This window comes from Aulostomus chinensis, chromosome 10, assembly GCF_037954235.1.
Source record: "Aulostomus chinensis isolate RoL2024-O1b breed Wild chromosome 10, RoL_Achi_v1.0, whole genome shotgun sequence".
NCBI classification, from domain to species: domain Eukaryota; kingdom Metazoa; phylum Chordata; class Actinopteri; order Syngnathiformes; family Aulostomidae; genus Aulostomus; species Aulostomus chinensis.
The window spans coordinates 20,711,740-20,733,738 of NC_141329.1; the positions used below are offsets into that span (position 1 = coordinate 20,711,740).

The 21,999-nt window shown below is 41.9% G+C and overlaps 4 protein-coding genes across 4 annotated transcripts; 3 read left to right on the top strand and 1 right to left on the bottom strand.

The window, feature by feature from the left end:
• The first annotated feature begins 1,066 nt into the window (after positions 1–1,066).
• LOC147254841 (claudin-4) lies at positions 1,067–1,726 on the top strand. Its single transcript, XM_086215222.1, has one exon. It carries the CDS (start codon positions 1,067–1,069, stop codon positions 1,724–1,726), a length of 660 nt encoding a protein of 219 aa, XP_086071348.1.
• A 6,068-nt stretch (positions 1,727–7,794) lies between these two features.
• Positions 7,795–8,869, top strand: LOC147254842 (claudin-3-like). The gene has a single exon (XM_086216376.1). The coding sequence runs from the start codon at positions 7,801–7,803 to the stop codon at positions 8,455–8,457; it is 657 nt and encodes a 218-aa protein (XP_086072502.1). The 5' UTR covers positions 7,795–7,800; the 3' UTR covers positions 8,458–8,869.
• A 2,581-nt stretch (positions 8,870–11,450) lies between these two features.
• LOC147254843 (claudin-3-like) lies at positions 11,451–12,693 on the top strand. Its single transcript, XM_086216377.1, has one exon. The coding sequence runs from the start codon at positions 11,635–11,637 to the stop codon at positions 12,280–12,282; it is 648 nt and encodes a 215-aa protein (XP_086072503.1). The 5' UTR covers positions 11,451–11,634; the 3' UTR covers positions 12,283–12,693.
• A 4,772-nt stretch (positions 12,694–17,465) lies between these two features.
• LOC147254844 (THAP domain-containing protein 5-like) lies at positions 17,466–21,642 on the bottom strand. Its single transcript, XM_086215223.1, has 5 exons — positions 21,451–21,642; positions 20,015–20,198; positions 18,888–19,696; positions 18,295–18,481; positions 17,466–18,206 (listed from the first exon to the last, which is right to left on the bottom strand). The coding sequence occupies exons 1-5, from the start codon at positions 21,519–21,521 to the stop codon at positions 18,084–18,086; spliced, it is 1,374 nt and encodes a 457-aa protein (XP_086071349.1). The 5' UTR covers positions 21,522–21,642; the 3' UTR covers positions 17,466–18,083.
• Between the last annotated feature and the right edge of the window lie 357 nt (positions 21,643–21,999).

Sequence of the window (21,999 nt, forward strand, 5' to 3'; positions counted from 1 at the left end):
CAGGTGAGTAGTGCTTCGCCCCCTGTAAATGATTGCAAATCGATGTAAATATTGTCTTGTGCAGGCAAACGTCCATCCGTTGCGCCGCGATGTAGATGTCACAGAAGAGGCTAACAGAGAAGATAACAGAGAAAGCATCCTAACCACTGACCCTGGGTGACCTTTGTTATTGAGAGCATCGTCGCCCTCAACAGCCCCGTTGTTCAGCTACGTTAGATGCTTTCGTCGATAGCTTTCCTTTGATTTATCAAGTGTGATGCAACAGAACTCATGTTCGAGAGAACAGAGGGAGATTTCTAAGCCTTTTGCACCTTGATTTGCTTTGCTTGTTTTTGTTTGGAGATTAAGTTAAGCAGGTTTAGAACCCCAAAAATTACAATTGCATTTGAAATATATGTCCTTTGAGATTCCAGGGACTGTACTGTAAGTCAGGACTGACTTAATGAGAAAATTCACCAGACCATATCTTCTTACAATCTGTCAGAGTACTAATAATGACGTTGTTGGTTGTAGGCTCATATTAAGGGACGAGTGTCATAGACCCAGTCTATATCGAGGAGGACCAACAGGAAACAAGTCTTGTCATTGTGGCTCGATTTCTCACTCATTCAGAGGATGATTCAGCATTTTTTGAGGCTCAAATCCAAAAGCATGACTCCCTGAATGTCTTAATCATGAATTATTATTGGATCCATTTTGTTTTGGTGAATGTGGTTTGAATATAAGGCATTTCTCTCCAGAATCCTACAGGTGTTTAATGTTTTATTGTTATCACATATAAGGACCATGTTTAGAGGAATTTTTGATGCAGCTGTACCGTGTGATACCAGTTTTTAGAATTAATTCTCCCCAAATGCAAGTGGCTTTGAAGATAAACATGATGCCACCTTAAGCTGACTCCACCTTCAGTGGTCTAAGCTGTATAAAGAAGGTAGAATCTGTTTCTCCCTCAAGTCGTACACAGGACCGTGAGCCAAAGAGATCTGATATCGCCTCCATCCCAGCAAGGTCGATCCTGCGGACACAGAGGGTTCTCTGTCCCACAAAGTCCTGCTCAGCTTTAACGATGTCCTCTTCCGGACTGGAGATCCTCGGGATGATCCTGGCTGTGGCCGGCTGGCTGGGGGTGATGGTTGCTTGCGGCTTGCCCATGTGGCGGGTCGCTGCCTACATCGGCCAGAACATTGTCATCTCCCAGGTCATCTGGGAGGGATTGTGGATGAACTGCTCGGTGCAGAGCACAGGTCAGATGCACTGCAGGGTGCATGAATCCATGTTGGGGCTGCCGGTGGACCTGCAGGCGGCTCGAGCCTTAGTCATCGTCTCCATGGTGCTGTGCGTGGTGGGAATCTGTCTGTCAGTGGCCGGGGCAAAGTGCACCAACTGCAGCCAGGATGTGAGCAGTAAACCCCGCTTCATGTTGGCAGCAGGAGTGACCTTCCTGGTGGCTGGACTGATGCTGCTGGTGGCCGTGTCCTGGACGGCCCACGCCATCATCCTGGGCTTCTACGACCCAATGCTGGAGGAGACGGGGAAGAGGGAGTTTGGTAATGCGCTGTACTTCGGCTGGGCCGCCTCCTGCCTGCTCATCCTCGGGGGAGCGCTCCTCTGCTACTCCTGCCCAACCAGAACAGCCCCGCACCGTGACATTGCACCCCCCCAAGTGGACTACTCAGCTGTCAAGACCTTGTCAGTCAATGGCTACCACAGGAGAGACTATGTATGAGCACAATGAAGAAACGATGAGTATGAGCTCATCGACCCACCAAGCTACATTTGTTACTGTGAGACGACACTGTTTGTGCAAAATTTTTGGCAAAGCTCAGTTTTCAAAAAGATTAAAAATATGTGACTATGATTGATATGAGGATGCCGTTTCCTCATTTTAAAAGTAGAGGCAGCTACACGAGAGTATAGCATTAATACATAATGAATATGACACAGAAATGACCAGAAAAGCTACAATTTTAGATTTTTACGGTCGTAAAAGATAATCTATCATTCAGTGGATAACCACAATGCTGAATCGTTATGTGTTTTTGGTTTTGGCCACAGAGATTTGTTGTTGTTTTCAAAGATTATTTTCTATCTGTATATGATAGCAGAAAATAAAGAGAGCGACAGAGAGAGAGAGAGAGAGAGAGAGAGAAGTAAGAGCAGTAACAACTGTCCTGGTTATCAGATCCCATGACTCATCTTTACACAGTTACCAAGTATGTACATTATTGATTAAGGGAAGTTCCCAGAAGGGGGAAGTACACATATTTAGTTTCTATACTTTGTTTTATTTTGAGGTAACCTGACTATTTATTTGTCTATCTAACTCAAATATCTGTACTTTCTCCCGTTTTGCATCAATTTTTTTTTAATGTATGTATTGTTATTAATCTTCTAGAGATCTGCAAATCTGAAACCCTTCATCAACGGAATGGAATGTTTTCATACTCACCCACATCTCCCCACACATTTCGCTCTACCTCTGTATTGTCTTTGAAATCGTGCAGGTCATGACAGTCAAATCTATGACACCAAGTTCAGTTAACTTTGCAAAAAACATCTGAAATGTCCTTCAAAACCCTTGTTTTTAATCCTCATACTACATTTCAGAGCCTAAATTTTTTTTTAAATTTTACTTGTTGAATCACACTGTCTAGCACACATTCTAGTGTTTACAGCGTTTTTGTTGTAGTATTTTTAACTCCAGTATTTGTACGTCTGAAGCACGTGTGTATCACTTGTAAGTTTCACAAGATAAATACAGGATCAAAAATTAATCGTTTCTTTTAAAATGATTTTTTCAGTGTTCAGTTTGATACTTTTTAAAAAGAAACGCATTTGGATTAGCTAAACCTGAGCGTTCATTTCATACCACAGGGAAAAAAAAAAACGTACTGTGGGATGACAATGGCTGTATAAGTTCCCTGGTACGTAGAAACGGCAGCACATGCCAGCTGTAGTCTGACCAATACGATTCACGCACCAAAATGAGGTATTTTATTTCACTGCAAATGGATGAAAGACACAATGGGGGGCTTGTTTCAGAGAGGCACCTTGTCTTCCATTGAACCCAGTCATCCATTTGTAAGACTGAAACGTAGATAACCGTCTCCATGTGCAGGGGGGATGTAGCCCGCACCATCACAAAGACTCCATTGATCAGCTGCTTACCTTGTGAAATCAACTGAAATAGTAAAAAAGTAAATTCAAATAAATACTTAATGCTGGCTCTCTTTTTTTGGTAATATCTTGCAAAACTTGGGAGGTGGGAACTTTTATTTCAAAAACATGCCTCTCAAAGTGAAGCAATATAACTGACGCACTTATTAGCGTCTCAAAATCGTATCCGTTCACATTTAACAGGCATTACAATTAAAGGCGACACAATAACACATTCATTTCCATGAATTAATACTAGAAAAAAAAAGCCGAATCGATTGACCCATGAACCCATATGTGGATTTAGCAGTGAGTAACCAGTAGAGGGCAGCAATATTTCTTTTGTTACCTTGAGTTTGCTGTCAGTGAAAAACAAGAGGATACCACACATCTTTGAACATCAGGAGTTTTGGACAGCAGTGGTTGAAACTCCACGGCCCTGATGCTACTTCCTGTATAACTGCTCTGTATTTGGTTAATTTTGGGGATCATATGACCATCATGTGACCAGTGAACAGTGTACTAAATGATGGGAAATAAAAAGATTCATCTATTAGAAAAGAAGTTTATCTATTAATTCTAAATAAGATCTAAATTAATTTATTTTATAACAGAGACAGAGTTATTCATTTAGATTAATTAAAACTAATGTAATCGATAGGTTTTTTTGAATGGACAGTGAGTCAAAGACATTGTAGTTACAGCATGCAGAAATATAGATATACTAATTATTTTTGTGATATTTTTGCTTCATTTCTATGAGCTAAACTAAGTTCAAGAGACAAAAACATGGAAACTGTTATGACTATTACTTTTGCTTTTATTTTATAGGTTTACCCAATAAGTGAGTGTTTTTTCACCCGAGTGCTTCCATGTAGATAACTGGAGGACCTGGGTGGTGTTTGTGTTTGCATTCAAGCATGTGGTCTCTGGAGTTAACTTCCCAGAGTAACCACCAGTGACACACTGCACTCATACAGTCAGGGCAGGGTAGGAAAAGCTGTTTTCAGCAGCCAGCATTATAATAAGTGGTCCTAAACGTCATTGGGGAAACGAGTCGTGTAATCTCACAGAAAATAGTGACCTCTTAAAGTAACATGCCCACTTTTTTGGGAAATACACCAATTGTCCATCCTCCTCAGAGCCGGACAAGAAGATAGCTTCCATTCCCTACTCTGTGTGTGCATCAGAGTGCAGCCACAGAGACCAGCTGACTGCTAGTTAGCTTAGTGTAGTGAATGATAGTGGATGGGCAGGTTACCATACCTCCATCCTCCTGTTCCAGTTCTAAAACCTGTAGGTCCTCCTTTGTGTATTCTGGTTCAAATACATGAGGTTCAGGATCTTGTCTAGAAGTAGTTCCCCTCATCCTGTCTTATAAAGTTGGCCATGATTCAAAGCAGTCCCTCAAGGAGTTTGGTTTTGTTGGCCGGAGTTTCAAGACATTTGGCCAAGCCTGTTCAAAATCCTAATCCTGTTCAAAATGTAGAATTTCTCATCTTTTTATATTATTATTTCATAGTCAGTGTTACAGACAACCCTTCTTTTAATGCAGACAAGGAAAGATTTGGAGAAAAGTATATTTGGTGACTTTTAATGCTGTGTACTAACACTTTCTGGAGAATTGTTGGGTGTAAATTCATTGGAGTGTGGTGCTTGACCTGCTCTACTTGTAAAGTGTCATGAGATAACTTGATATTAAGTGTTTGTCTGTTGTCCTATATATTATCTTTTAATAATACTTTGTACTCACGTAGGGCTGCACGGTGTTGCAGTGGCCAGCACTGTGGCCTCACAGCAAGAAGGTTCCAGGTTCGAGTCCCGGCTCGGGCGCCAGATCTTTCTGTGTGGAGTCTGCATGTTCTCCCTGTGCCTGCGTGGGTTCTCTCTGGTACTCCGGCTTCCTCCCACAGTCCAAAGACATCAAGAGAGGACGAGGCTGATTGATACTCTAAATTGACCGTAGGTATGAATGTGAGTGTGAATGGTTGTTTGTCTCTGTATGTTGGCCCTGCGATGAACTGGCGACCTGTCCAGGGTGAACCCCGCCTCTCACCCGTAGATGCTGGGATAGGCTCCAGCCCCCCCGCGACCCTTACTAGTAAGGACTAAGCGGAAGATGACGACGATGGACGATGGATGGATGTACTCACTTATACTTACAAGTCAAGCATATACATGATATGAGTTTACGTGCGGTAGATCTACAAGACAAATGGTCTTGGAATGTGTGTCTGTGATATCTTTACCATTTGTGAGTCCCTTCCTGTTGTCGGAACGGCACCAACTAGTCTTGGTGCTCAGGAGATTTGTGAGACCCCCTTGTAAAACACCTTTAACTACTTCCAGATGTTCAAGAGTTCAAATAAGGTGACTAAGTCATTGATTCTGCCTGGGATGCATGAGCTGAAGATCCCGGTGCCGTTACTAACATTAAAGAAGTACACTGATTAACTAAACACAGTGTTGGATCATTTTCTACCTCTTTGGGAACTGCCACAGAAACATCTTTATTACATAACTTTTGTTGTGATTTGGTGCTATACACATAAAAGTGACTTGACTTGAGATGGCACGGTGGTGCAGTGCAGTGGTCAGCACTGTCACCTCACAGCAAGACGGTTCTGGGTTCGAACCCTGGCTCGAGCACAGGATCTTTCAGTGTGAGTCTCCATGTTCTCCCCATGTCTGTGTGGGTTCTCTCTGGTACTCCAGCTTCCTCCCACAGTCCAAAGACATCAAGAGGGGACGAGGCTGATTGATACTCTAAATTGACTGTAGGTGTGACTGTGAGTGTGGATGGTTTTCTGTCTATATGTGTTGGCCCCGCAATGGACTGGTGACCTGTCCAAGGTGAACCACACTTCTCGCCCAAAAGCTGCTGGGATAGGCTCCAGCCCCCCCGCAACCCTTAACAGGATAAGTGGTAGACAATGGATGGATGGTTGGACTTGACTTGACTTCCAGTCATTGTACCAGACGAACAGGACTGGCCATCTTGGGTTTGAGCTCCCTAATGAAGACAAGAGAAGGATATCCATCTTCTTGTCTGGCACTGGGGGGGGGGGGGGGGGGGGAGTGATAAATAAGCATATCTCCCAAAAGTTAGCATGTTTTGTTAACACAGTATTGTATGGAAGTGGCACGAACTTACTTGACAGCAGCACAGAAACAATTTTGAAGGAAATCAACTTCAGAGGAGGATGATATCATGCTCTCTACACATGTACACAGAGCCAGCAGTTGTAGTCAGTGAATATGCATGGGGTGAGAAAAAACAACAACATTTAGACAGAAAAGAAACGCAAGTGAAATCAGGCTCCACACAGGCGGCAGTCTGCCTCGACCATCAGATCAGACATTTGAAAGAATACTCTTGTAACTGGGCTGCACGGTGGTGCAGTGGTCAGCACTGTTGCCTCACAGCAAGAAGGTTTCGGGTTCGAGTCCTGGCTCGGGCACGGGATCTTTCTGTGTAGAGTCTGCATGTTCGCCCTGTGCCTGTGTGGGTTCTCTCTGGTACTCCAGCTTCCTCCCACAGTCCAAAGACATCAAGAGAGGACGAGGCTGATTGATTCTCTAAATTGACCGTGGGTATGAATGTGAGTGTGAATGGTTCTTCATCTCTGTATGTTGGCCCTGCGATGGACTGGTGACCTGTCCAGGGTGAACCCTGCCTCTCGCCCGTTGACGCTGGGATAGGCTCCAGCCCCCCCGCAAGGTGTAGGAATAAGCGGAAGATGACGATGGATGACTCTTGTAACTTCTCACCTACTCGCTGCAGTATCTGGAGCAGTTTCGCCCAGTATATCTGACTCAGTGTTTATTCTCCGTGGAATAATTCTGTCAATGAAAAGTCTATTGAAGACAGTTTCTTCCACATATCCTCTGTTTATCTTAATAAGAAGCAGACGCTGACCTGCAGACCTTCCCTACAACTTGATGAAAACTTTATCACAGTCATTCAAAGGTTATAGAGACGGATATAAATAGATCCTCCAAACTCTCAGAGAGCTCCCACTGGTTTCCAGGTAATTATCTATGACTATTTACAAGTAATCATATCATGCCTATCCTTTCCTCTCCTGCCCCTTTTTCTGTTCGTTTTTTCAAAAAAATGTTTCATAAATGACCCAAAAGTCAGTTTGCCTCCAAACGTTTGTGCATATCACCATATTCTCTTAATTACTGAGTATTATTAATACACTTACACTATTTTGTATGTGTATTAGATTCTAGCCAATTATATTCAATAAAAAGAGTTAAAAAGCAGCCCACAACTTGCCATTTAAATAACACAAACATTAGAAGCTGGCAGGAGTTTACATTGTGCTTCCACTTTCAAACATTCATCTACTCATCCTCATGCCTGTTATCCTTTAACCACTGCCGAGCTGAGATACCGGCTCTCTGTGTACTCACTCAAACAGGTGGACGAGCTACCGAGGCCGCAGAAGTTGAATGATTAAGCTGAAGCTGTTTGTATGCCAAGGCTAGTGTTTTTGGAGACATTCAAACATGATGGAACTCTTCCCTGACCAATAGAATCCAGTCCTGGCCAAATAATCGAGTGACTCCACCTTCTAGACTGAACATCCGTTGCTTAAATGAGTGGTGATCAATGAGAGGACACATTTATTCAACATGCCTTCAGTGGGACTGGAGATACTCGGAGTGGCTCTGGCTGCCCTGGGATGGATTGCAGCCATCGCATCCTGTGCCTTACCTATGTGGAGAGTGTCGGCCTACATCGGAGTGAACATCGTCACAGCCCAGACCACTTGGGAGGGCATCTGGATGAACTGCGTGGTCCAGAGCACAGGTCAGATGCAGTGTAAAATCCATGACTCCATGTTGGCTCTGAGTGGCGATCTCCAGGCAGCCCGGGCTCTCACCATCATCTCAATCACGATGGGTGCTGTGGGACTCCTGATGGCTACGATGGGGGCAAAGTGCACTAACTGCATGGATGAGGAGCGGGCCAAAGCTCGGGTGATGATAGCAGCCGGGGTGGCCTTCATCTTGGCCTCTCTGACCCAGCTCATCCCCGTGTCATGGTCGGCACATACCATCATCATGGAGTTCTATAACCCAGTCATTCCCGAGACTCTGAAGAGGGAGATGGGTGTGGCTCTGTACCTGGGCTGGGCGGCTGCTGCCTTTCTCCTCATTGGAGGGGGCATCCTGTGCTCCAGCTGCCCCCCACAACCAGAGAAAAAATACGGGCCTCCATCAAAGATGATGTACTCACCGCCGAGGTCGACTGCCCCGAGCGGCTATGACAGGAGAGACTACGTCTGAACACAGCTGTGCTTTTCTCACATTGACCCTTCAAAGAGAACTGGAGAGGACGGGCAAATTTTGCTTGCTGTTTTTATTTCTATTTTCTGTGTGTGCGCGTTACCTCTATGTTAATTACATGTGTCCTGTATTTTATTTTGTATGAATTCCTGAGTATACTTTGTTTTTGTATTACACCATTATAGCAGATCTGACCTGGTTACACCCACCATGTTGAGTGTAGCACAAAACCACCGTGTATTTTTACTTTTTAAAAAAAAAAAATTCTACTGTCTGTTTTGTAAAGAAGCCTTTGTTGTCATTTCATAATGGTCAGAAATTTGTCGTTCAAATTTAACGTTTTGGCACATCTGAATTGTCTGTACTGACGCCTGATATATATGTTACTTTTTTAATTAAAGGAAATGTTCTTTTTTAACTTAAGTTTTCCGTATTGATTTCTTTTCTTTTTTTACAGCTAAATCGGGGAACATTTAATACTTTGATTCTGATCTTTATTCCAACTTTCACACTGTTTTATTGTCACTCCAGTTGTAGAGGAGAGTCATGTGAAATACTTCAACCTGGATGCTTCACTACAGATGGAAGAGATGATGTATTGCATATTAGAAGTATTCATCCTACCTAAATGGAGCTAACCTACCTAATCCAACCCTAAAAACACTAGAGTACAGCTAAAATATCTCTACTGCAGAGCTCCAGTTGCCATCTTTTAGAATCTAATACATTGAAAACTCCTTTTAACATCTCAGAAACATATCTAAAGCGAGATGATTCATGACACACTCTGAGTCTGAAAGTCCGGCTCATGCATTAATTTCTAACTGACTAATGAAATAACCCCCCCAAAAAAAACCAAAACAAAAACAAACTCCAGCTCACAGTATTTACTAAGACCAAAAGTATTGGAAACATTGTTTTCTAATTCAACAAAAAATAACCACTTCCTACGTTATTTTTACATCATATCAACATGAAACTTTCCACAGAAAGAAAAAAAAATCAGTGGAGAGTAAATACTGAGATCTAGAGTGAAATATTGCAGTGAGAGGGTGAGAAGTTAAAGAAGTGTTCTTAGGAATATCTCTGGAACGGTGCCCACCCACTTTGCAGGAACAGCCAAAATCCCTCTCTGGAGAAAAAGAACACATTTCCCAAGTATTTCCCACATATCAGGCTGTTGAGGGATCGCTCATGACTCCCTGACACCGATATTGCTTGAAGTTGCTTTCTGTTTCGTTGTCCTCACCAAGTGTTTGCACGAGGACAGTAAGAACATTACTTTGTTTATAAACCAACACTATATATATATATATATATATATATATATATGTGTGTGTGTGTGTGTGTGTGTGTGTGTGTGTGTGTGTATAAATATATATATACATATATATATATTTATAAATATTTCTTTTTAAATACACACCTGTTACATGGAATGAGATAAGCATATAATTGAAGTATTTGAGTTAACAAAGCAAACCACACCCGTGTGAAATATATGCAGTTGCAACACATTCAACAGGTGCAGTGAAAGGACTAGACAGCGTGCGCCCTGCAGACCCCTGGATTAGGCTGATGAGTGGGGGTCTCCATCACGACGCCTGTCTACCTGGCTGCCTCCCATTGGTCTGCTGGCTCCAAGATAATGAGAACTGTTACTTTGTCAGCCTCCACTATCTGAACTGACTAAACAATGGATCTGTTTCATGTGCAAGGGGGGACCAAGGGTGGGGGAGGATGGAGGGGGAGTTGTCAGCGCCTGGCTGCAGAATGCTGAAGGAGGTGGGGGGGCTCTCCAGGGAGACGGACTCCTCTCTGAAGAATTCCAAGGGCATCCTACGGGAAGACAGACTGATTAAAGCCCATCAAACAAGACATGGTTGTCAGGTGAAAGCTTGTAAAGACATAAAGTTAGACAAAGCTTGTCTCGCTTTTGAGTCCAACCTCCTTGTTAGACTTTTACACTTTAGCCTGAAGCTGCACAATTCAAAATTTTTACCACACAGCAATGATGAATAGGATTTAAAAAATAAGGAACCTCATCTCATTCCGAGGAAGCAAGCTTGTTAAAGAATGTTAAAGATAAAAAAAGAGGTTACTCAATCAAAACTAAGTAATAAAACAATGTAAAATGACAAAAGAATAGAACCTCTTTATTGTCCATCCCAACAATAAACTTTAATTTTCTCTAAGTTATAAATATATTAAATTAATTTGTAAAAACTGATTATAATCTGTCATTTTGGGACAGTGAACTGACTGGATCACAGCATTCATCGATGAAGACTTCAAAAGAAATAAATAGCGTGTAACATCTTTGAAGTTTTTTCACATAAAAGCTATTCTTTCAATGAATCAAAAAAACAATTAAAAGTGAAACGCAAAGCTTATAGAACCATGTGGTATTTATCAAATGCATTTCATATGAAGTTTCTTTTTATTCAGTTGTGTCGATCATGACACTGATGTTTTCGTCCATGTTGAAAAGGTTTACCAATGCAATTTTCAAATATAACAACAATTTTGCTCATATTCACATGTGCAGTTTTGCAATGCCTTATTGTATCATTTTGTATTCACTCTAAAATGCTTCAGTAAGGTAGAAGAATCAGATTTTAGAGGATTAACAAACCAAACTGAAACCAAATTATCTTTGGACTCAAACATAAAGTCTGATAAATGTGTGAAACTGTGTTACACAGTTGTTGTTTCTTTTTCTCAGATTCTTTTGAAAAAAAAAAAAAAAAAAAAGGGAAAATAGAAGAAGCTCATGTGGTCTAACTCAGCCATGACTGGATGCAGGCAGGATTCCATGCTGAGTCAGCATATTACATAAAAATGTTGCTTTTTAACCCAAGTTACAGCTCCCACTTGTGCCACAACGGCACATGCAACACTGTAGAGCCCCTCTGGTAATAAAAGGCCTCTTTGTGTCCAGCCCATTGTGAAGGCTGCCATGTAAACTGATAGCAGAGAGTCTCCTGGTCCTTCCTCCCCTTTTGGTGATGTCATCTTCTTCAAGGACTCCTCCCCTTCAACTTTATAAAGGATACTGTTGAAGTGGAGAGACACAGATGCTGAAATTCACTTCACGACCAGCTGACTCTTCTGGTTTCTTCTGTGTTCAGGTGTGACACAATCAGTAGCAGCAGCGGAGGAAGAAGATCCGTCAGAATGTCTATAGGGCTGGAGTTGATAGGCATCTCCCTGTGCATCCTGGGATGGATTGTCGCCATTGTGGCGTGCGCCCTCCCCATGTGGAAGGTAACAGCCTTCATCGGCAGCAACATCGTGACGGCTCAAATCATCTGGGAGGGCCTGTGGATGACCTGCGTTGTCCAGAGCACGGGACAGATGCAATGTAAGGTCTACGACTCCATGCTGGCCCTCTCCCAGGATCTCCAAGCCGCACGTGCCCTCACCATCATCTCTATCCTGCTCGCCATCCTGGCTGTGCTCATCGCCATCACTGGTGCCAAGTGCACTAATTGTATTGAGGATGAAGCATCCAAGGCCAAGGTGATGATCATCTCCGGGGTCTTCTTCATTGTGTCAGGGGTCATGCAGCTCATTCCTGTCTCCTGGACTGCCAACACCATAATCAGGGATTTCTACAACCCTTTAATCCCTGAAGCTCAACGGAGGGAGCTGGGCGCCTCGCTGTACATCGGCTGGGCCGCCACCACCCTTCTGGTGCTTGGTGGTGGACTCCTCTGTTGTTCCTGCCCACCACGAGAGACCAGATACAACAATTCACGGATGGCCTACTCTGCCTCACGTTCAGCAGGGGGTCAACCATTAGAAAGGAAAGACTACGTATGAATCGAAGTGTAAAATGAAGAGACTGAATCTCAACCAGCACTCTGCACAAGAGTGTAAAGGACTCACGAACACGAGGAGACTCCTCAACGAAGGAAGTTTAATTTTGTCTTTGATGAAAGTCGAAATTAAGTTCAGAGTGGAAAGCTATATTACCGTTGTACAATCATACGCTTTTAAAGATTTCTTCATGTTTACCAGTACATCTTTTATGAACGCACGATTACAGCTTTATGTTTTTGTGCTGTAAACAATGTAAAGAGAGCATCACTAGTCACCTGTAACCATCAAGACAGACGATATTCAGCAGAGCAGGAAGGAGGACTGCGCCAAAGAGTTTCATCCATAACATGAAATATTTGTCTATTATATGTTTGTGTGTGTTTTTAATAAACATGCCTTTTTTTTTGGTAAGTAATCTATGGTCTTGTTTTGTTTAAAAGTTTAACCTAAAGTTTAGTAGGACAATAGTGACTGATCTATTTCGGAACCTTTTTTAAGGTCAGCCTGACATTCAATCCCACCAGCTATATTACCACCAAATGGCAACTTAACCACACACACACTCCAAAGCAATTAGCCATAAGATCAGTTAACGTGCAGAAGTGAGAGGCGTGAGCGCTGGAGTCACTCCAGGTTACACGACTGATTCCTTTTCTTGAGTTAACCTGGGATGCTGCTGGCCACTGACCAGTATTTACTGCTATTAATAAAAGTTATTTTTAATGATGCGTCCAGACTCTGTAGAGGACCTATCAGGTAGAATTTACACGGTAGACTTGAGGCTCTAGTTTCACCAACACATGCAGTAACACCCAACAAAGCCAGTTACATGAAATTTTAATGAGGTTCTACTAGTAAATATGAGAGAGGTCCGTTGGTAGTGTATCACGTTACTTTCCTACAGTTCTGTTGTTGCCCCCCCCCCCCCGCCACCCGCCTCTAAAAAGGTTGAGGAACTGCTTGACATCTGTAAATGCTCAGAATTAATCCAGATTGGAGCTAAATTTAAATGTAATTTATAGCTTTTTATATTATCTTGCTTCAATGCAACATAGCCAACGTGATGTATTTTCTTAATTTCCCATTATTTTCCACAATAAAGCTGGCCTTTATATTCAATTGAATTTAGGGTTTTTAAACACATACGACTTTCATTAAACTGCAGTGTGTGGGCTGACGATTGATGTAAAGTTGGGAACAAAATGTAACAGAACAATGAAAGCTTGGCTGGAACAGTCTTAAATGAAACGACATCCAGATTTTGCAGCAGGACACATTGTTTTAGTTTGACAAAAGAAGTCCATTTTTGGATCCAAGTTTAACTACAGACATATGGAGTCAGGCTCCTATACACAAATAGTGTAGCGATAGTGTAAATGCAAACAAAAGAATTTCAGTTATAAATTACTGTGGAACATTTATGAATAGATACAGCATGCTGATGTTGATTTGGGTACTGGGACATTCTGTAGACAAGCATTTGCAGGAGACCAGTAAAACCATCAGAAGTTCACACAAGTGCAGCATATATTCTGGATAAAACTTAAAAGGAAAATCCTGGTTCTCCATGTCATGAATTTGACTCTTCTCAAATGGTTAAATGTATGTGAATGTTTTTTTTAATCTCTCTCTCTCTCTCTCTATATATATATATATATATATATATATATATTTTGCACCACAGTAGTCCCACGTTCACATTAGTTATAGGACGCCAATAAAAGAGTGAAAGATCGGGACATTCCTCATTAAAATGACATCCTGAGCCAAGATATCTGGGAAGTGGTTATGCAACACAAAATACAATTTCTGTCTGGCAAACCCACTACTTGTTACTTGTTCATCCCTAAATATCAAAAATGCTTTCAAATATTCAATTTTATTTATTACCATAAATGTACTGAAAAATACCACATGTTGATGTTGGCTTGGATTTGGGGATCTTTGCGCATCAACATCTGTTAGCCTTTTACAACCCAGTATCAAACACGAGAAGAGTTTCATGTGTTTTCCACATGAGGACACGTGTGGGGGACATTGCCACATGTTTAAGGAAGATTTCAATCTTTCTTAATTCTATTTTTCTATGCGTTTGTATCTTAATTGGACCAAAAGTATCCTTTTAGATATTGAGCAAGAACGCTTTGAAAGGCAACTGCGACATGATTTTGGAGGGAAATCATCCACGTTAAAGTAGGTTCACTAAAAGAGCTCATTTTTGCCACAGACCAGTTCAGACCATTCCCCTTTCACTTGTCACAATTTCACCATTTTAATTCTTAACAAGCTTTTGAAAAGATATTTGGGGGGGGGGGGTGGGGGGGTTCATCTTCACAGGATTATTAAATCAGGAAAAATATAACGAGACACTTCATCTTAGTCTTGTGTGACTGCTCCAAAGTGAGGTTTGGCTGTAGAATACTTGAGATTCCGAACTGGGAAGTTTGGAATGACTGGTGCGATGTTTGCTGTGACTGCAGCTTTCAAATGCTGTTTTGAGAGTCGTTCGTTTCATCCCTGTGATGACTAATGATTGAAAAATAAAGATTAAAAAAAATATGATATTTCACTGAACACAGAAATGCATTTCAAATATATCCAAATTAAACTGACATTTATATTGATTAACAAGGATTCTCTGTGATTTAAGTTCTGCTGCATTTCAAACATTCAAGTGTCTTTTTATTACTTTGAGTTTTTGTATGTTAGATTTTATTCTGTGTATAAAATGGTACAAGCAAACATTAAAAAAAACACTATTCAGCACAAACCACAAATATGCTAAACTCTTTCTGTCAAAGCCTAAGAGAGTCACAGTGGAGTGTGTGTGTGTGTGTGTGTGTGTGTGTGTGTGTGTGTGTGTGTGTGTGTGTTTCCTAGCTGTGGAGTGTGTGCTGTTCCAGTGACTTGCTCCAGACCCTCAGGCATGTTAAACTAATCATTGATGCTACCACTGATGTACTTTTCAACTAGGGTCCCAAATGGGAGTTTATCAGTCAAAAGATTTAAAAAAAAAAAAAGTTTGTATTTAAAATATTCAAGTTGCTGATCTTAGAAGGTTTATTCAAAGTACAACTATAAATTCAACAGCAGTTACTTCTAAAGGTCCCAGGGCTGCGATGATACGGAATCTCATCAAATACCTCAATGGGGGAGATTAGGAGAGGAAAAAGTCTGTGTGAGTCTCTCTGGTCGTGCTCTGCTGGCTATGGCCAAACACTGGTCACATGACCGATACTGGGGAATGTGAAGGGCAGAGAGGTTGCCTGGCACCTGAGGTCAGAGAGAGCCCCCCCACCCCGCTGAGAATAACAAGCTCACTGTGTGTAGTCAGTGGGAAGAGAAACTAACAGAGGTTTCTTACCTGTGACGACTGTAAAAGGAGGTGATTCAAGCAGAACTCTTCTGTATAAAAACTATTTTCAGCTCTCTGTTTTACTGTGGTTGATTTGTGGTTGATGCCTGCCCTCTCCAGTGAGAAAACCTTATTTTACTGTTGAATTACTTACAAAAAATGGAAAACCCGTTTAACACTTTTGTGCTAATCAAAGCAGCGATGAGAACACCACACACACTAACCCATGTGCTGCTGAGCAGAGCAGGAGGGCAGTGAAAACTTTTAATGTTTGGATTTTGCACCAAGGAGTAGAGTTATGTACAGTTACGTACATAAGTACGTACGCATAGTGCAAATATATACGCACTCATTCATCCACTAGGTGTCGCTACACACACTTACTTACACTTTTGTTGCTGTACATCATGTGAAAACGACACGACGTAATTCTGACGTCAAATGATATTCATTTCATCGGGCTTACTTCCTGTAACCGATGGGTTGCCTTCTTGCCAACTCGCAGCAAAACACCTCAAAGTTTTCAAGGTGTTTCTGACAAAATGTGAGGTTGTGGCGTTAAAGGCTGGACATGACAGGACTCAAACGCCTGTCTCCTTCTGCAAGGTCTGGTTTTTGGTGATACAACCGCCACGCCAGTGCAGACATTGTTGTGTTACCATTGGCTGTAACGTGAGTCAAAGTATTTGTGCAAATTGATCCAAACTGAAATTCCTAAAATGAAGATTGAATGAAGAATGCTCGGTAAAGAAATCCTACATAGAAGGTCAAACTGAACACAAAGTGGATGATCCCTAAATCTCTAATTCTCATGATGAATACCTGGGACATTAGTATTCCAGGGAGTGTTCCTATGGAGATAGGTACAAAGCGTGTTCACATTTAATCCCACAGCTCCCAGGTCAGATTGTGCTGGCAAAACCATTCCTGATCATTGCATCACAGTAGGTTTATGGGGAAAACATTCAGCCCATTAGCTCACTGGTGATGCAGGGGTGATTTAATTTGCTGGTTGATAAAGGTTCAGATGAGAAGGTCAGATGAGAGCAACAGATCACTCCCTTGCATTCCTGCAGTCTGGTCCAGCCAGGCACCGATAAGAAACCTTTGACCAACGGCTCCTGTCGAAGAGATGTTGTGCGAATGGATTTTTAGCAGTGATATAAAGAGGAAAATCTTCTCTACAAATCCCTCTAGCAGATTTGATGGTTTTAAATTTTCAGGTTAAAAAGAGCCATCGGGACCCTCTTTTTTTGTTGTTGGTTTTTTTTGTTGTTTTTCTTTTTGGCAAAAAGTTAAAACTCAGAAGTGAAATATTCTGCTGCCCTCAAGTGGTCACCTGAACCTATTACAACAGATATGGGTTGAGTGTTCATGTGTGGTACCTATTGACCATTTCAGGTATAATCAGCAAACTTAGGGTTAAGCTGTCCACAAAGACTGGAGGTCAAACGGTGACCCGGGGCCATTGACTCAAGTTTCTTGACATCTTACACGGCCAAGATGATTTCATAGTAACAAAATCTGTCCGTAGAAGAGACGTGCAATAATATCAGTATCTGCAGGTATTGGTCATTCTTTTATTTATGTCTTATGTTTATGTAAAAGCCTTATCGCCCAGAACTTATTTTTTTCTTTATGACACACACAGACTCGAATTAACCCTGTAACTTTTAGCTACGCCAACAAAGGCGAATGTCAGATGGCTCAGGAGATGCTTCTAATAGCGTCACCTCTGAAAGTCAATCACCCATTTTTCATCTAAATTCATTCATTTATTAGTTATCCAGCAAACAATCAGACTCACAAAGGCGATCACATTGGCCGGTGATTATTCCTCTAGAAGTCTTGTGCAAGTTCGGTATGGTTTTATGAGATTTCTTGGGAAAAATAAATGAAATTATTGATCTTCACAATTATTCTATGACACACACAGCTATCACAAACATTAACAAGAAGGCAACTTTGGTAATAAAACTAAACAGACTGAATTTAGCTGCTTTCCGTCACAGTTGAATCGCGATGCTGCGATGTTTAGCCGCAGTTTAATTTCCGTGTTGACGTGTTTCCCATCCTGAAAAATGAACCAACGGATACGTTTGTCTCTTTTGTTTTATTAAACTTAATTCAATCAATGCTCCTTTTATTTCACTTTATCTCAGGTTGTCTCGGTATCTGAGACAAAGACGAACTTCAAGCTCAGAAACAAAATGCAGGTTATTTTTAATTTTATATATACACATCCAAATCACGATAAACACAAATGGGTTAAACCATGACAAGACTCTGGATTAAACCAAAATGGTTGTAGGAAGGGGGAGTTAAACTCACAGCAAATGATTAAAACACTGAATCCACAGATTTTGTTCGCACATCAACAAAAATAGGTCGTATTTTGTGTTCAAAAAGATTTGCCACTGCATCACAGCAGACTGGCCTGTGGGCATCACATCTTCTTCTTCTCTGCATCGCTCAGCGTGGTGTACAAATACGCGGCATCATCATCCGCATATATGATGGCCACGGTCTCGCCGGCGTCCGACACGGCTGCACTAGTCTGTATGTAAACCTGGGGACACGGAGACAACATACACATATGAATGACATGGAATGGAGTCAATGTGGAGGTAAATAATGTTGCGTCTCAAGTGTCTCACCCTCTCCAGCAGCTGCAGCCGTTCTTCATTCAGCAGGTTGCTCTGTCGGAGCTGGCTGACCGTCGTCTCCAGTCCCAGCAGTTTCTCCAGGTGTCGACGGTGTCGCTGCTGCAGCACTTTCACCTTTTTCTGCAGCTCCGTCACAATGGCCTCCAGCTGCTCCTTACTCAAACTGTTCTTATGATAGCTGGAAATATTAAAAAACAGAGGGTAGGAGCTCATGTCAAGAGTCTGTAAAAATGTCTTCTAAACTCAGTTCAAAACTTTGAGTTGGAACAAAGTCAAATTTGTGCTACTGCTCACATCTTTGATCGAGCTAAAGATACAAGAGGCCTCACATTTAAAGGCTTTGCTGCTTAATACTTAATAATGTCAACATTGATACATTATTTTTTTCACTAAAAAAGGAACAAACAAGAAGGAACACAATGTTGTTTCTGTTTCAACTAACCCTAACCCTAAAATTCTTGTACTTGAACACAAACATGGCCTCGAAAGCGGATTCTGATGTTGCCCAAAGACTGTTCAGTGTACAAGGGAGAAGAGTGTGATGACTGCAGCCTCTTCACTATAGATCACCTCCTGACACTCACCAGTGTTCCTCCAGCTGAAGATCCGGTCGCTCAGTGTCATCCTCCTCTGGCTGGACCTCGTCTCCCTCCCCCCCGTCTGTGTCGAGTCTCTCCACGGTGAGGACCAGGGACGTGGGCGATGGAGACACATGTTTGGACACTATAGGTAGAGTGGATGTGATGGGCTTGGAGCTCAGAGCGGACGATAACACCGTATCAGGAGAGAAGGTGAACTGTCCGCTTTCACTGGGAAGAACGTTTGGTATGGTTTCAAAGTAGGCGATGACTTGAGTTTCATGGCCTTGGTGGAGGTCGGAGAACTCCTCGGAGGTCGTATCTTCAACGTAGAGGGAGGCACCGGCCTCGTCTGTACAGTCCAGTAAGGAGTCGCTCATCAGCAGCCCGCGGCTCTGAGTTAAAAGGGCAGCGGTAATCTCATTCACCAGGTCCTCCTGTCTCGCACCGGCATGACATTCTGACATCAACACCACCTCGGACTCCCTCCCAACATCACTCTCTGCATCTGCTGACTTGATTAACGTTAGCGGGAAATTAGCGCCGGTGTTAAACGTGCCTACTGACGGCGTCCATGGATGCAAGTCGTCAGTCTGGAGAACACTGTCAGATTTGTTCACATCACTCAACTCCACCAGGCTGGTTTCCGCCTGCTGTGACGGATCGACGGTGATCTCATACAGGTGCACCGTGTGCGTGGTGTTCTCCATCTCTACGGCGTCAGCAGCCGCCGTTCTGTCATCTGGTGGTTTTTGACCCTCGTTAACACAAAGCATTTTCGCTGTCTTCTCACTGTGATCGATGGCTTTTCGTTTCTACAAAGAAACAGGATATCAGGATGTTGATGACTCTTCACTGAAGGACTGCTGTAGCGAGGAATATGAAACTTTCATCTCGAGTCTTTGATGATTGAAATAATGTTTATTTCCCAAAGAAACCCCATATTCAGACCATATAAATTCTCAAATTAGACTTCCAGTGGCACGAGTATGAATATCTTATGGCAGCTTCTTTCATTATTTCATAATGAAATTGATAGAAACATAGTTTTTTGTAGTTCGTAGTACATTTTTTGTGCAGGTTTGTACATAGTTTTCCTGTAACAACCAGCACAGATGTGTAGCCACATTTACCTCTGGCTTCTGGAAGACTGTGGGCACGGCGTCACTCTCAAGGTAACGGATACCCCATCGTACTTTAAAGCACGACGCTGCAAAATGTTCATGGCAGATATACTGGTGTCGAGATGGAGTCCAGTTCTCACGTCCCATGTTCCTCAGCCACTGCTGCAGCCGCTCCGGGTCCTGGAGGGGAAACCTTGATACAGTGAAGACCAGAGACAATCAAATAAGTTCAGAGCATCAGGAGCGGAGGTGATGCTGCGATCAGGTAACTGAGCGACTCCGAGGACTCAGCACATTTTAGCTTGTGACATTAAACTATCTTTCTAACACCCCATGACAAGTTCATAACACAAGCTTCAATATCTATAAACCTGTAACCTGAATATCGCTGAACACCTGAGCTGGATACTAGAAGATGCTTTCACATTCACTCCTTAAGGTGTCAATATTCTCTGTGCTCAGTATAAGTCTAAACGTGCACACGCACAATCTTAAACTTTATAATTTCTCGACTTTATCAATATACAGTACACACACACGCGTGCACTTTAGAAATATGAGAAATCTTGTATGCAGCTGTCGAACATGTGAAATGAAAATGACTGCATATTAATTTTTTACGTGGCACCTATTTTTTCTGCAAAACCCCAAGCTACACACAGTATTCTTGTATGCCTGCATTTGGTTCTCATTTTCTATACGACTATGTTTGTGTATTATACTGAGTTATTCTGTCGCTATGCTGATATCTTATTGATTTGGCTGCTAGCTAATATTTGCCAATGCCAATAGTATTTGTTTAAAAACAAGTTTATGCCACAGTTGCATTTTGTTCACACTGAATAACACAAAGTGATTTTAAAAGAATTGCATTTGTTTGTCATTTTTCAGAACTTCCAGAAAAGCCTCACGCTAAATATTTTTGCACCTTCAAACAATAATAAACATAAAAGAAGAAACCAATCTCAATTTGCTTGGTCGATATTGTTAACAACATTGGACCAATACCGATACTCAGCGTTACACAGCGTCTGAATACAAAAGGTACAAAGTCTACTTGATTAGGTGATTGCATACACCTAATGAACAAACTTTTTATGTGAGTACGTGACAGAAAATGTTATTTCTGTTGAAAAATAATATTTCAAAGTTTCATTCATAAAATCGCAGCTCCTGGATAGAGATGACATCATTACAGGAACGGGCTACGTGTTCAAGTGACTCAACACCTGACAGATAAACTCCCGAAATAACACGTTCGATACATTTTAACTTAAAATCACAGATCAAACGACGCGATTCATCAACGAGAAGAGAAATAAAGATGAGATTTTATAACGACCCTGGTTGGGCTTAGTCACCAAGCTGGTACCCTGCCGCGGTCATCGCTACCACATCTACCTGATGAGAAGTTAGCCGCTAACTCGGGTAAAGCGTTAGCTTACTTGTAGAAGCTCCTCCTGTCGCCGCCCCCGGAGTCGTTCTTACAGTTGGGCACCGAGCAGTATTTGGGCATCTCAGGCTGATTTTAGCCAGATTTTAATCTTTGTGACACAAGGTGAAACCACTATGGGTGAAACTCGTGTTGTGTTGTCAAGTAGACGCATGTAGGTGACGTCACGTGATCAGCTGTCCACATTCGTGACGTCCAATGAATGTGACAGCGTAAAAACACGTGCACGAGGAAGGAAATCACCTCTTTTACATTCTTTTCTAACAAGTCTTTTTCAATGTCTCTTAAGCTTTTGGAATATTAATATTAATTCCAAATATTTCATAGCTGTGAATGTAAACCAGAAGCAGACATTTGACTTATTCGCGAGTCACCTACATTTCCGTCAGATTTTAGGACAAGTTTAAAACCACGTAAATCAATTCATCAAAATTATTTACACAGAAAAAGTAGGAAAACAAAGGAATCTGAATAAAAGTGGTGAGAAATGTGAAACGAGTGAAAGGACGTGTAAACAAATACTAGGGACAACAGAGTTAAA

Excerpts from the sequence above, each read along its gene's own strand:
- LOC147254842 (XM_086216376.1), top strand. The coding sequence starts at position 7,801 with ATGCCTTCAGTGGGACTGGAGATACTCGGAGTGGCTCTGGCTGCCCTG.
- LOC147254841 (XM_086215222.1), top strand. The coding sequence starts at position 1,067 with ATGTCCTCTTCCGGACTGGAGATCCTCGGGATGATCCTGGCTGTGGCC.
- LOC147254843 (XM_086216377.1), top strand. The coding sequence starts at position 11,635 with ATGTCTATAGGGCTGGAGTTGATAGGCATCTCCCTGTGCATCCTGGGA.
- LOC147254844 (XM_086215223.1), bottom strand. The coding sequence starts at position 21,521 with ATGCCCAAATACTGCTCGGTGCCCAACTGTAAGAACGACTCCGGGGGC. Across the intron at positions 18,482-18,887 it reads CTTCAGCTGGAGGAACACTG|CTATCATAAGAACAGTTTGA; the intron begins GTGAGTGTCAGG and ends TAATATTTCCAG. Across the intron at positions 18,207-18,294 it reads GGCTGCAGCTGCTGGAGAGG|GTTTACATACAGACTAGTGC; the intron begins GTGAGACACTTG and ends CCGTGTCCCCAG.